At 46.2% G+C, this 12500-nt stretch overlaps 1 protein-coding gene across 4 annotated transcripts in view; it reads right to left on the reverse strand.

Moving 5' to 3' along the window:
• Positions 1-12500, reverse strand: part of LOC126983816 (protein Wnt-4-like) — a 143900-nt gene that overhangs the window by 1722 nt on the left and 129678 nt on the right. For all 4 annotated transcript variants that reach the window (XM_050836950.1, XM_050836949.1, XM_050836951.1 and 1 more), the window contains 5 exons: positions 10194-10592; positions 9600-9789; positions 9109-9211; positions 1697-1795; positions 23-229 (listed from right to left, as the gene is read on the reverse strand). In XM_050836950.1, the coding sequence (XP_050692907.1) occupies positions 23-229; positions 1697-1795; positions 9109-9211; positions 9600-9789; positions 10194-10592 (998 nt within the window). The remainder of the gene's footprint in view (positions 1-22; positions 230-1696; positions 1796-9108; positions 9212-9599; positions 9790-10193; positions 10593-12500) is intronic.

Below are 12500 nucleotides of genomic sequence, written 5' to 3' on the forward strand. Positions count from 1 at the left end.
CCTTCACCCCCTCCCCCCTCACCTTGTTACACCGCCGTCCGTGCGTGCCCAGGGAGCCACTGTTGATGTCGTAGTCGCAGTACTCGGGCGAGGAGAACACGTACACCAGGTCCACCTCCGTCGGCTTCTTGAAGTACTGCTTGTTGGGCTCCAGCTCCGCGCGACCCGACACCTCCTTCACCCGAACCTCCGTGGCGCCATCGAACTTCTCCTTCAGTATCTCGCCGATCTGCGGGTGTTGGGAGTGTGAGGGACACGTGGAGGAGGTGTTATTTTGACTTGCATCTCAAGAATTAAAAGACTACAAATAAGTGCTCGGTAGGCGCTATACTCTTAAAAGGGTCAGTTTCGAAAGAGGTCAGTTTATAGGCAGGAAGAAATACAGAAGAAGGATGGCTGTTCCTGAGTTTACCGGTGATAGGGATGAAAGAATGAAGGTGCTGGGTAACTCTTGCATAAGGGATTTGGACAGTATAGGGATGGAAGAATGAAGCTGCTGGTTAACTCTTGCATAAGGGATTTGGACAGTATAGGGATGAAAGAATGAAGGTGCTGGTTAACTCTTGCATAAGGGATTTGGACAGTATAGGGATGAAAGAATGAAGCTGCTGATTAACTCTTGCATAAGGGATTTGGACAGTATAGGGATGGAAGAATGAAGCTGCTGGTTAACTCTTGCATAAGGGATTTGGACAGTATAGGGATGAAAGAATGAAGGTGCTGGTTAACTCTTGCATAAGGGATTTGGACAGTATAGGGATGAAAGAATGAAGGTGCTGGTTAACTCTTGCATAAGGGATTTGGACAGTATAGGGATGAAAGAATGAAGGTGCTGGTTAACTCTTGCATAAGGGATTTGGACAGTATAGGGATGAAAGAATGAAGGTGCTGGTTAACTCTTGCATAAGGGGTTTGGACAGTATAGGGATGAGAGAATGGAGATACTGGTTAACTCTTGAATAAGGGGTTTGGACAGTATAGGGATGAGAGAATGGAGATGCTGGTTAACTCTTGCATAAGGGGTTTGGACAGTATAGGGATGAGAGAATGGAGATACTGGTTAACTCTTGCATAAGGGGTTTGGACAGTATAGGGATGAGAGAATGGAGATACTGGTTAACTCTTGAATAAGGGATTTGGACAGTATAGGGATGAAAGAATGGAGATGCTGGTTAACTCTTGCATAAGGGGTTTGGACAGTATAGGGATGAGAGAATGGAGATACTGGTTAACTCTTGCATAAGGGGTTTGGACAGTATAGGGATGAGAGAATGGAGATACTGGTTAACTCTTGAATAAGGGGTTTGGACAGTATAGGGATGAGAGAATGGAGATACTGGTTAACTCTTGCATAAGGGATTTGGACAGTATAGGGATGAGAGAATGGAGATACTGGTTAACTCTTGCATAAGGGATTTGGACAGTATAGGGATGAGAGAATGGAGATACTGGTTAACTCTTGAATAAGGGATTTGGACAGTATAGGGATGAGAGAATGGAGATACTGGTTAACTCTTGCATAAGGGGTTTGGACAGTATAGGGATGAGAGAATGGAGATACTGGTTAACTCTTGCATAAGGGATTTGGACAGTATAGGGATGAGAGAATGGAGATACTGGTTAACTCTTGAATAAGGGATATGGACAGTATAGGGATGAGCTAGAGTAGAAAGTCGTGTGGAGGGTCAACTCTTACCTCCCTGAAGCTGGGCATTGCTTTCCAACACGTCTTGAGTTCGCATGACCCTGAGACGCCGTGGCACTTGCACTCCACCCGCATGTTGACCTCGATCAGCTGTGGGGGAAGAGAGGTCATGTTAGAGAGGTCATGTTAGGCTGTAGTTAGGACCGAAAGGGACAACTATATACCTCCCGAACCAAGACCAAGGGGAAATAATTAAGGAAAAGGAAGAATGAAAGAGAGAAGGTGATTGATGGAAGGAAAATAAAAGAGGAAAGAAAAGGATTAAACTGCATAGATGAGACCAAAAGAATAGATGGTAGGAAACACACACACACACACACACACACACACACACACACACACACACACACACACACACACACACACACACACAGTCACTTCCGGCACCAATGTAATAAAGAAAGAGACGAGATAATAATTAGGATAAAAATCTCTCTCTCTCTCTCTCTCATCCACCTCTTCTCTCTCTACCTCCAGGCTTACACACTTGACTCTCTCTCTCTCTCTCTCTCTCTCTCTGCACCCAAGCGTGACTCGGAATAAGAAAAAAGTGGATTAAAAAATTGAATTAAAATAAAAGTTCCTCTCGGGTCGCTCCGCGCTTCCCAATTAACAAACAAACAAACAAACAAACACATAAATAAAGACGAGAAAGAAAGAAAGCAAGGTGTACTGGGTTTGAATACGCTTGTTACTCTTTTTTTTTCTTTTTTTTCGATATTTTTCTTCCATCTTTTCATTCGTTCACTATATTTTCTTTTCATTTTCTTCTTTTCTTCTTTAATTTTCTTCCCTTTTTCATTCGTTCGTCATTTTTTCTTTGTCTTCTCTCTCCTTTTTCTTCTTTAATCATTTCTGTATTTTTCTCTTTCTTTTTGTGATTTCTCTTCTTCATTTTCTTCATTTTCTTCCTTTTATTGCGTTTTTCTTCCTCTTCTCATTCGTTGGTAAATTTTCTTCTTCTCTTTTCTCTTTTATAATTTCCCAGTCAATATTTTCCTTCCTTCCTTACGTTATCAAAATTTTATCATCTCTCTCTCTCTCTCTCTCTCTCTCTCTCTCTCTCTCTTACTCCTTTTTATTCCCTTTCTTTCCTCCTCCTTTTCTTTTCCTTTCCATCAATCATCCTTTTTTTCTCTCTCTTTCATTCTTCCTTTTCCTTAATTATTTCTTACTGTTTTATCTCCGTTTTTTATCCTGTCTTTCTGTTTGTCCGCCTGTCTGTCTGTCTGTGTGTGTGTGTGTGTGTGTGTGTGTGTGTGTGTTTGCAAGTGTCTCTGTCTGTCTATCGGTCTGTTTGTGTGTCTGTCTGTTCAAACCCCCCCCCCCTCCCTTTCTCTCTCTCTCTCTCTCTCTCTCTCTCTCTCTCTCTCTCTCTCTCTCTCGTTGGATATTAGTTGCTCAGATGAAGTCCGGCGTCTTCCTCCTCCTCCTCCTCCTCCTCCTCCTCCTCCTCTTCTTCTCCTCCTCCTCCCCTCCTGTTCGTCTTACCGAGAAGTTGAACCCGAAGGCATCTCCTCCTCCTCCTCCTCCTCCTCCTCCTCTTACATCTTTTTCCCTCTCTCCATCTCTCTCACCGCGGAGGAAGAAGAAAAAAAGGCTGGAGGAAAAATAGTGAGAGGTGAAGGGAATTGTGAAGAAGGACAGGGGAGGGAGGAGGAGGGAGGAGGAAGGAGAAGGAGGAGGAGGGAGGAGGAAGGGAGGGAGGGTTGGTCATTTTGGAGACTGGAAGTGCCACTGAAGAGGGAGGGAGGGAGGGAGGGAAGGGAGAGAAGGGAGGGAAGGGAAGGGAGAGAAGGGAGGGAGGGAAGGGAGAGAAGGGAGGAAAGGACCGTTCTTGTTTGTCTGTCTTGTCTGTATTTTTTCCTCCTGGTACGTGAGAGAGAGAGAGAGAGAGAGAGAGAGAGAGAGAGAGAGAGAGAGAGAGAGAGAGAGAGAGAGAGAGAGAGAGAGAGAGAGAGAGAGAGAGAGAGAGAGAGAGAGAGAGAGAGAGAGAGAGAAATTTCATCAAAATAATTTAATTAATTCGAATCTTCAATAATTTACTGGAAAGAGAATATAGAAGAGGAGGAGGAGGAGGAGGAGGAGAAAAATAGTGAAATATAGGTAAAATTAAATAAAATGAGAGAGAGAGAGAGAGAGAGAGAGAGAGAGAGAGAGAGAGAGAGAGAGAGAGAGAGAGAGAGAGAGAGAGAGAGAGAGAGAGAGTAGCTAAGTAGTGACGACAATTAGATGGAGAGATAAAGAGAGAGAGAGAGTACGAAAGAAAGAAAGATATTAAAGAAAGCCAAAAAAAGAAAGAAAAAAAGATATAAAAACGAGTACGATTAATAAAGAAAAAAAGAAAGGAAATTAAAAAGAGATTGATGAAAGAGAAAAAATAACGGAGGAAAATAATAGAAGAAAATTAAAGAGAAATTAAACAAAAGAAATATTGACATAGAAAAAAATAGGAAACAGAAAAAGAGAGAGAGAGAGAGAGAGAGAGAGAGAGAGAGAGAGAGAGAGAGAGAGAGAGAGAGAGAGAGAGAGAGAGAGAGAGAGAGAGAGAAGGATAACCGGATAACCAGAAGAAGAAGAAGAAAAGAAAGAAGAAGAGGAGGAGGAGGAGGAGGAGAGGAGAAGAAGGCCGTAGGTGACAGACGAAGAGAAAGACAGAAACAGGGAGACAGAGAACGACAGAGAGAGGAGAAGGAAGAGGAGGAGGAGGAAGAGGAAGAGGAAGAGGAGGAGGAGGAGGAAGAAGAGGAAGAGGAGGAGGAGAAGGCCGTGGGTGACAGACGAAGAGAAAGACAGAAACAGAGAGACAGAAAACGACAGAGAGGAGGAGGACGAGGAGGAGAAGGAGGAGGAGGAGGAGGAGGAGGAAGAGGAGGAGGAAGAAGAGGAAGAGGAGGAGAAGGCCGTGGGTGACAGACGAAGAGAAAGACAGAAACAGAGAGACAGAAAACGACAGAGAGAGGAGGAGGAAGAGGAGGAGGAGGAAGAGGAGGAGGAGGACGAGGAAGAGGAGGAGGATGCCGTGGGTGTCGTGAAATCAATGCCCACTCTGTAATTATGTGGCTCAAAACCTGAGAGTGGGACCCTTGCGTCTGGAGTGCCCTCGTGGCCCGCTCCTCCTCCTCCTCCTCTCCTCACGCTGCCTCCTCCTCCTCCTCCTCCTCCACTATGACCCCTGCTGTGATGACGACTGCTACTGCTTCTGCTACTGGTGGTGGTGGTGGTGGTGGTGGTTCTACGATTTTTCTTTCCTCCTCCTCAAAATCATCTCGCTTTTCTGCATTTTTCTTTTGTTTTTTCGTTCAAATTTTGGGGTACAGACATCTTGGTGGTGGTGGTTTCTTTCTTATTTCTTGTTTATCTGCTTGTTTTCCTCTTCCTTCTTCCTCTTCTTACTCCTCCTACTCCGCTTCACAAGGGATACTCAACGGCCAGGCTTCCGAGTGACTCCCATTTGCCAACGGAGTAGTGCAAGGTTAAGCGCCGGGACCTTTCTGTTTATCCTGGTTATCAACGACGCCACTCCTCGGTAAGGTAAGGTCAGACCAGGTAAGGCAAGGCAAGGTGACCCCCCAAAAAATCACTCACAAAACAAAACTAATAAAAAACATCATCAATCATCAATCAACTCGTTCACCTGTCAAACACATACGTACAAAATGGCATCGAAACCCCCATCACAGTGCGTACAGATTGGTAAGGACACTGATTATACCCGAAAACGTGAATATTGCAGGTGATGGAATATGATTAACAGGTAGGTTCAAACGGCCCCAGGTAACACTTTCTACTTAACGGCCAGGTGTGAGCAGGTAACTCTCTGCTGAAGGTTGATGATGATAACTTATACTCATTCATCTCCTTTAATATAATGCGTTTGTTGCCTGCTGTTGCGTGTTTCCGTGTTTCCTCTTCTTCCTCCTCCTTATCCTTTTCCTCCTCCTCTTCCTCTTCTTCCTCCTCCTCCTCCTTCACCACCCATTCCGTCGCCGTTGTCTCCGTATTCCCCTCCTCTTCTATCCTCTCCTCTTTCTTTTCCCTCCTCCCCCTCCTCCTCTTCCTCCTCCTCCTCCTCTTCCTCTTCCTCTTCTTCCTCCTCCTCCTCCTTCACTACCCATTCCGTCGCCGTTGTCTCCGTCTTCCCCTCCTCTTCTATCCTCTCCTCTTTCTTTTCTCTTTTTCCTCCTCCTCCTCCTCCTCCTCCTCTTCTTCCTCCTCCTCCTCCTTCACTACCCATTCCGTTGCCGTTGTCTCCGTCTTCCCCTCCTCTTCTATCCTCTCCTCTTTCTTTTCTCTTTTTCCTCCTCCTCCTCCTCCTCCTCGTTGTTGTCGTAGTCTTCCCTCTCCTTCACTACCTCCTCCTGTTCTTTTTTTCACTTTTTCTCCTCCTCCTCCTCCTCCTCCTCCTCCTCCTGCTGGTCACTCTCCCTCATGTCTATTGCTGACTCTCGTGAAGTTTTATTTAGCTTTTGTTTTTTTCCTCTCTCTCTCTCTCTCGTGCTCTTTTTTTTCCTCTTTTCTTCATTTGCTTATTCGACATTTCGTCTTTTCTTTCTTCTCCGGAGTCTGCTGTCCTCCTCCTCCTCCTCCTCCTCCTCCTCCTCCTCCTCCTGTTTTTTCTCTTCTTCACCCGCCTCTTTTTTTCATTCTTCTTCCCTCATTGCATTAGACGACGACGAGGAGGAGGAGGAGGAGGAGGAGGAGGAGAATAGTGGTTTCTCAGTAATGTATGTATGTGTTTGTGTGAATGTATGTTACGAGTGTGTACGTGTGTGTGTATGTGACCGTGTGTGTGTGTGTGTGTGTGTGTGTGTGTGTGTGTGTGTGTGTGTGTGTGTGTATTAAGTTTGTTTATTCCTGCTTTATTTATGGTGATATCTTGTTTACTCTCCATTATTTATCCTTCTAATCATCTCCCATTTGTATTTGTCTCATTAATCAAGAAAACGCGCCACATTTTCCTTCCCCGCATTCATTCGTTTCCTTCCCGCGCTCATTAACAACCTTCGCGGCGCATCCCGACAGTATTTTGTTTCCCGTGACGTCATGAGCAGTTCGTGGAAGCCATCTTGTCCTTTAGGGGGGAGGGGGAGGGGGGGGGAGGGAGGAAGGAAGGGGTGAGGGAGAGAGGTGAGTGATGGTGTGGAGTGACGGACGGAGAGGAGGAGGAGGAGGAGGAGGGAGAGAAAGGAAAAGGAGAAGAAAGGAAGGGAAATAAAGAGAGAAATATAGAGGGAGGAAAAGAAAGGGAGATAAAAAAGCTGAGAGGGAAAGGGAAAGAAAGGGAGAATTAAAAAAAGAGGGAGATGAAGGGGGAGAGGATAAGTGAAAAAAAAAGAAAGGGAGAGGAAGGGAGAGTAAGGAAAATGAAGGAAGAGTAAGGGAGAAGGATGAGGGAGAAAGAGGGAGAGTGAGAAGAGTAAGAGAGATGAAAAGAGGGAAAGGGAGAGTGAGGAAGATGAAATAAAAGACAAGGAAGGGAGGACAAAGAGTGAAGGGAGTGTAAAGGAAAGGAAGGGAGAGTAAGAGTGAAAAAATGTCAGGGAGAGGAAGGGAGAGGAAGATAAAAGAAGGGAGAATAAGGAAGAATAAAGGAATGTATGGGAGAGAAAGACAGTAAAAAAAGTCAGGGAGATTCAGGGAAATAAAAAATAATGGAGAATAAAAAGGGAGAGCAAGGGAGAGGAAGATAAAAGAAGGGAGAATAAGGATGAATAAAGGAACATATGGGAGTGAAAGGCAGGGTAAAAAAAAGTCAGGGAGATTCAGGGAGATAAAAAAATAAGGGAGGATAAAAAAGGGAGAGCAAGGGAGAGGAAGATAAAAGAAGGGAGAATAAGGAAGATTAAAGGAATGTACGAGAGAGAAAGGCAGAGTAAAAAAAAGGTCAAGGAGATTCAGGGAGAGAAAAAATAAGGGAGGATAAAAAAGGGAGAGCAAGGGAGAGGAATGGAGACATAAACAGTCGTGATGGTGTGATGGAAGGTGGTGACAGCCTCGATTTGCTCTCTGGTGACGTGACCGTGATTCTATTTTTGAGAGAGAGAGAGAGAGAGAGAGAGAGAGAGAGAGAGAGAGAGAGAGAGAGAGAGAGAGAGAGAGAGAGAGAGAAGGACAGGTGTGGGTTCTTTAATTAGCCAGGCAGGTAACAATGTATGCACCTGTTACCTGCTGCTAATTAGGCTCCATGACAGGTGAGGGGGAGGGGGGAGGAGGAAGGGAGAAGGGAGGGGGAGGAAAGAATGAGGGAGATAAAAGATGCTGGAAGATTATGTTGAGGAAGGGTGAAGATGGAGAAGGAGGAGGAGGAGGAGGAGGAGGAGGAGAAAATGAGGTAACACGTATTCAATAATAAAAGAAAGGAAGAGAAGAAGAAAAATGAGGTTAGGAGAGGGAGGAGGTAAGGAAGATAAGGAGGGAGAGAAGAATGCCAGGGAGGAGGAGGAGGAGGAGGAGGAGGAGGAGGGGAAGCAATTATCTCCCTTGGCTAGGTAATTAAATATATACCTGAGGATATTCGTGTGTGGGATAAGTTATGACAGGTGTGTGTGCGTGTGTGTGTGTGTGTGTGTGTGTGTGTGTGTGTGTGTGTGTGTGTGTGTGTGTGTGTGTGTGTGTGTGTGTGTGAAAGATAATAATGATAATAACAATCTCATTAATCTAAGTATACCTAAGTTAGTTTGTTTGTTTGTTTGCCACGATAGAAAAAATAAATAAAACAGGAATCACGAGTCAAGAGGAATCAAGAGGGAAAAAAATGAAGAGGAACTATATTTAAGAGGAGAACAAAACGGTCAAGAGTAGAAAAATAAACAAGTTCTCAAAAATCAAGAGGAAAATACCCACCCCCTAAAATTCAAGAGGACCCACTGCCCCCCAATCAAGAGGAAAATACCCCCCCTTTAAAGATCAAGAGGACCCCCCGCCCGCCCCTCAATCAAGAGGAAAATATCCCCTAAAAATCAAGAGGAAAATACCCCCCTTAAAAACCAAGAGGATCCCCCCCAATGAAGAGGAAAATAACCTCCCCTAAAAATAAAGTGGTACTCCCCCACCCCACATCAAGAGGAAAATAACCCCCCCTAAAAATCAAGAGGAACATAACCCCAAAATTAAGAGGAACATAACCCCAAAATCGAGCAAAATAACCCCCCCTAAAAATCAAGAGGAACATAACCCCCCAAAATTAAGAGGAACATAACCCCAAAAATCGATACCCCCTAAAAATCAAGAGGAACATAACCCCAAAATTAAGAGGAACATAACCCCAAAATCGAGCAAAATAACCCCCCCTAAAAATCAAGAGGAACATAACCCCAAAAATCGAGCAAAATACCCCCCCCTAAAAATCAAGAGTACCCCCCCCCGCCCCAAATTCAAGAGGCTCAAGAGTTCCCCCTCACCTTCCTGCCAGCCTCGTTGTTGTGGAGGTTCATGAGCGCTCTGCTGCTGACCCGACCTGACCTCTTCCTCTTGACCAACTTCCTGTCCCGCGCGTCCACGAACCTGGGGGTGAGGGGGGAGGTTAGTGGGGGTCAGGGGAGGGGGAGGAGGAGGGGGGGGAGGGAGAATGATAAAAAAGGCTGATTATGTGATTATTTTTTTTTGCAGGAATGGAAGTGAATAGTAAAACACACACACACACACACACACACACACACACACACACACACACACACACCTTTATCTTCTCCCTTCACCCGTTTCTCCCTACTTTCATCTCCCTTTTCTCTCTCATGTTCTCCTCTTTCCTTCTTTCTTTGATACCTTTCCTTCTTTTCTCTTCTCTCCCTCTCCCTCCCCCTTCCTCTTAACCCTTCTTCCGTCTCTTTACCTTCCTCTTAACCCTTCTTCCTTCCCTGTACCTTCCTCCCATTCCCCCTCCCCGCCTCACCTCTTCGACAGCGACACCCCGTAGGCAATGTTGTCGGAGCATCCTGACCACTGGAAGCCCTGCCGCGTCACGCCCCGCACGGACCGGTCGCACCCGCAGTCGTCCAGCTCACCCGACGAGCAGCGCCGCGTGATAGCGTGCGCCACGCCCGCCGACGAGATGGCGTGCACGAAGGCCGCCTCGCGTGTGCCTGCGGGAGGAGGGAGAGGATGAGGAGGAGGAAGAAGCGATGGTTGCGAGGAAGGAGAGACAGATATGGGGACTTTGAGGAACTTATATGTAAAAGAAGGAAAGTAAAGTTTTTATATACCAGGAGGAGGAGGAGGAGGAGGAGGATAGAGAAGGGAGAAGAAAAAAATAAGAAAAACAGAATGATTATTAGAGGAAAAAGAAATGAGAAAGAAGAATGAAAATGAAAGCATGAAGAAGATAATGGATGGAAAAAAAGAATAAATTGATGAAAAGCGAAAAAAATAAGATTGAAAAAAGAACTACTACTACTACTACTTCTACCACTACTACTACTACTACTACTACTACTACTACTACTACTAATAATAATAATAATAATACCACTACAACCACTACTCTTACCCTGGGGCACAATAGGGTAGGGGCCGACCATTCCTCCTCCCCCTCCTCCTCCTCCTCCTCCCCCTCCTCCTCCTCCTCCTCCTCCTCCCGCTCCTCTGGTCCTCTTTCGTTTGGCCTTCTTCCTTGCCTTCCTTCCTCTCCTCTGTCTGGTCACGGGGGGGCGGGCGGGCGAGGTGTTCTGATAGTGGCTGGGGTTCGGGGGGCGGCCTGGCGGGGTCTGGGGGGAAGAATCATCCCCTCCCCCTCCGCCCTCTTCCCCTCCTCCTCCTCCTAGCCCTGGCACTGCTACGCCTCCTCCTCCTCCTCCTCCTCCGCCTCCTGCGCCCACGAGGAAGGGAAGGTCAGGCCTGGTGGTGCTGGGGGCGGCCCTCTCGGTCTTGTTGCTCACCATTACGGGCTCTGCAAAGGAGGAATGATAATGATGATAATGATAATGATACAATACAAAAAAATTGTGAGATAAGAACGTAAGAATATAATGAGTCTGTTACCTGGAGCTTCAGCGACTTCGGTTATGAGGAACACCGCTGGGCAATATCTCCTCCTCCTCCTCCTCCTACACATCCCCTTCTCTCCTCCTCACATCCTCTTCTATTCCTCCCACATATCCCTTTCTTGGCAGCATGGGCCAGGCAAGGGTCATACAACACGGCACCAAATATAAATAAGATTCGCCTGCGCTAATATTGGGCTAACCTTTTCTTCAATGATTATATAGTATCGTATTGGCACTCACTCACCACATGACTGCCAGGCCTGTTCCACTCATCCACCACTCTGTTAGTATTGGCACTCACCACATGACTGCCAGGCCTGTTCCACTCATCCACCACTCTGTTAGTATTGGCACTCACTCACCACATGACTGTCAGCCCAGTTCCACTCATCCACCACTCTGTTAGTATTGGCACTCACCACATGACTGCCAGGCCTGTTCCACTCATCCACCACTCTGTTAGTATTGGCACTCACCACATGACTGCCAGGCCTGTTCCACTCATCCACCACTCTGTTAGTATTGGCACTCACCACTTGACTGCCAGGCCTGTTCCACTCATCCACCACTAAGTTAGTCAACCAGTTCTTGCTCGTGTCTCTGTTGAATCTGAATTTATCGACCGTAAACCCATTGCTACGTGTCCTGCCTTTCTCTCTCACAATTAGAACCTTATTAACAGCACCCTTATCAAAGCCCTTCAGCCATTTATAAACCTCGACCAAGTCTCCTCGCACCCTTCGCCTTGACAGAGCATGCAGATTTAAATGTTGAAGTCCATCCTCAAGTGAATCATTTTTGTTTTGGTTGAAGAAAAGAGAAACAAAATAAAAAGAAGTATAAAAATGAGTGTGTGTGTGTGTGTGTGTGTGTGTGTGTGTGTGAGAGAGAGAGAGAGAGAGAGAGAGAGAGAGAGAGAGAGAGAGAGAGAGAGAGAGAGAGAGAGAGAGAGAGAGAGAGAGAGATAAAGAGAGAGAGAGAGAGAGAGAGAGAGAGAGAGAGAGAGAGAGAGAGAGAGAGAGAGAGAGAGAGAGAGAGAGAGAGAGAGAGAGAGAGAGAGAGAGAGAGAGAGGCAGTTTCTCTTTGGAGGCATTTTTTCAGATAATCTTAAGGACAGGATCAAAAGAAGAAGAGAGAAAGAGAGAGAGAGAGACCCCCCTCCCCCCTCTCCCTCCCCCCCTTTCTCTCCCTCCCTCCCTCCTTCTCTCCCTCCCAAAAACATCAAAGGCTTTCTAAGTTTCCAGTGGGTGTGAACAGATGACAGGGAGAGGGAGGGAGAGAGGGAGGGAGAGGTGTGAAGGGAGAGAGAGAAGAGGTGTGATGTGAAGGGGTTAAGTGGTGGGAGGGAGAGAGGAAGGGAGAGAAGGGAGGGAGAGAGAGGGAGGAAAGAGTTAAAAGAAGAGATGGTAAGGGAGGGAGAAAGGGAGGAGGGAGGGAGAGAAAAGGAAGAGATAATGTGTACAAGCGAAGAAGGGAGGAAGGGAGAAGGGAGAAAAGGGTGAAAAAAAGGGAGAAAAGGGAGGAAATAAGAAGCAAAAAAAAGAAAGTGAGTGAAAGAAAAAAGGGAGAAGAGGGTAGAAGGGAGGAAAGAAAAGGAAATTAAGGGAGAGGTAGAGAAGGGAGAGGAGGGAGGGAGATAAACGAAAAGGGTGATAAGGGAGAAACTGCAAGAGAGGGAGAAGGAGGAAAAAAAGGGAGGAAAGGAGAGAAAAGGAGAGAAGGAAAGGAGAAAACAAGAAGAAGGGGAGAGAGAGAGAGAGAGAGAGAGAGAGAGAGAGAGAGAGAGAGAGAGAGAGAGAGAGAGAGAGAGA

This window comes from Eriocheir sinensis, chromosome 54, assembly GCF_024679095.1.
Source record: "Eriocheir sinensis breed Jianghai 21 chromosome 54, ASM2467909v1, whole genome shotgun sequence".
Classification (NCBI taxonomy): Eukaryota; Metazoa; Arthropoda; class Malacostraca; order Decapoda; family Varunidae; genus Eriocheir; species Eriocheir sinensis.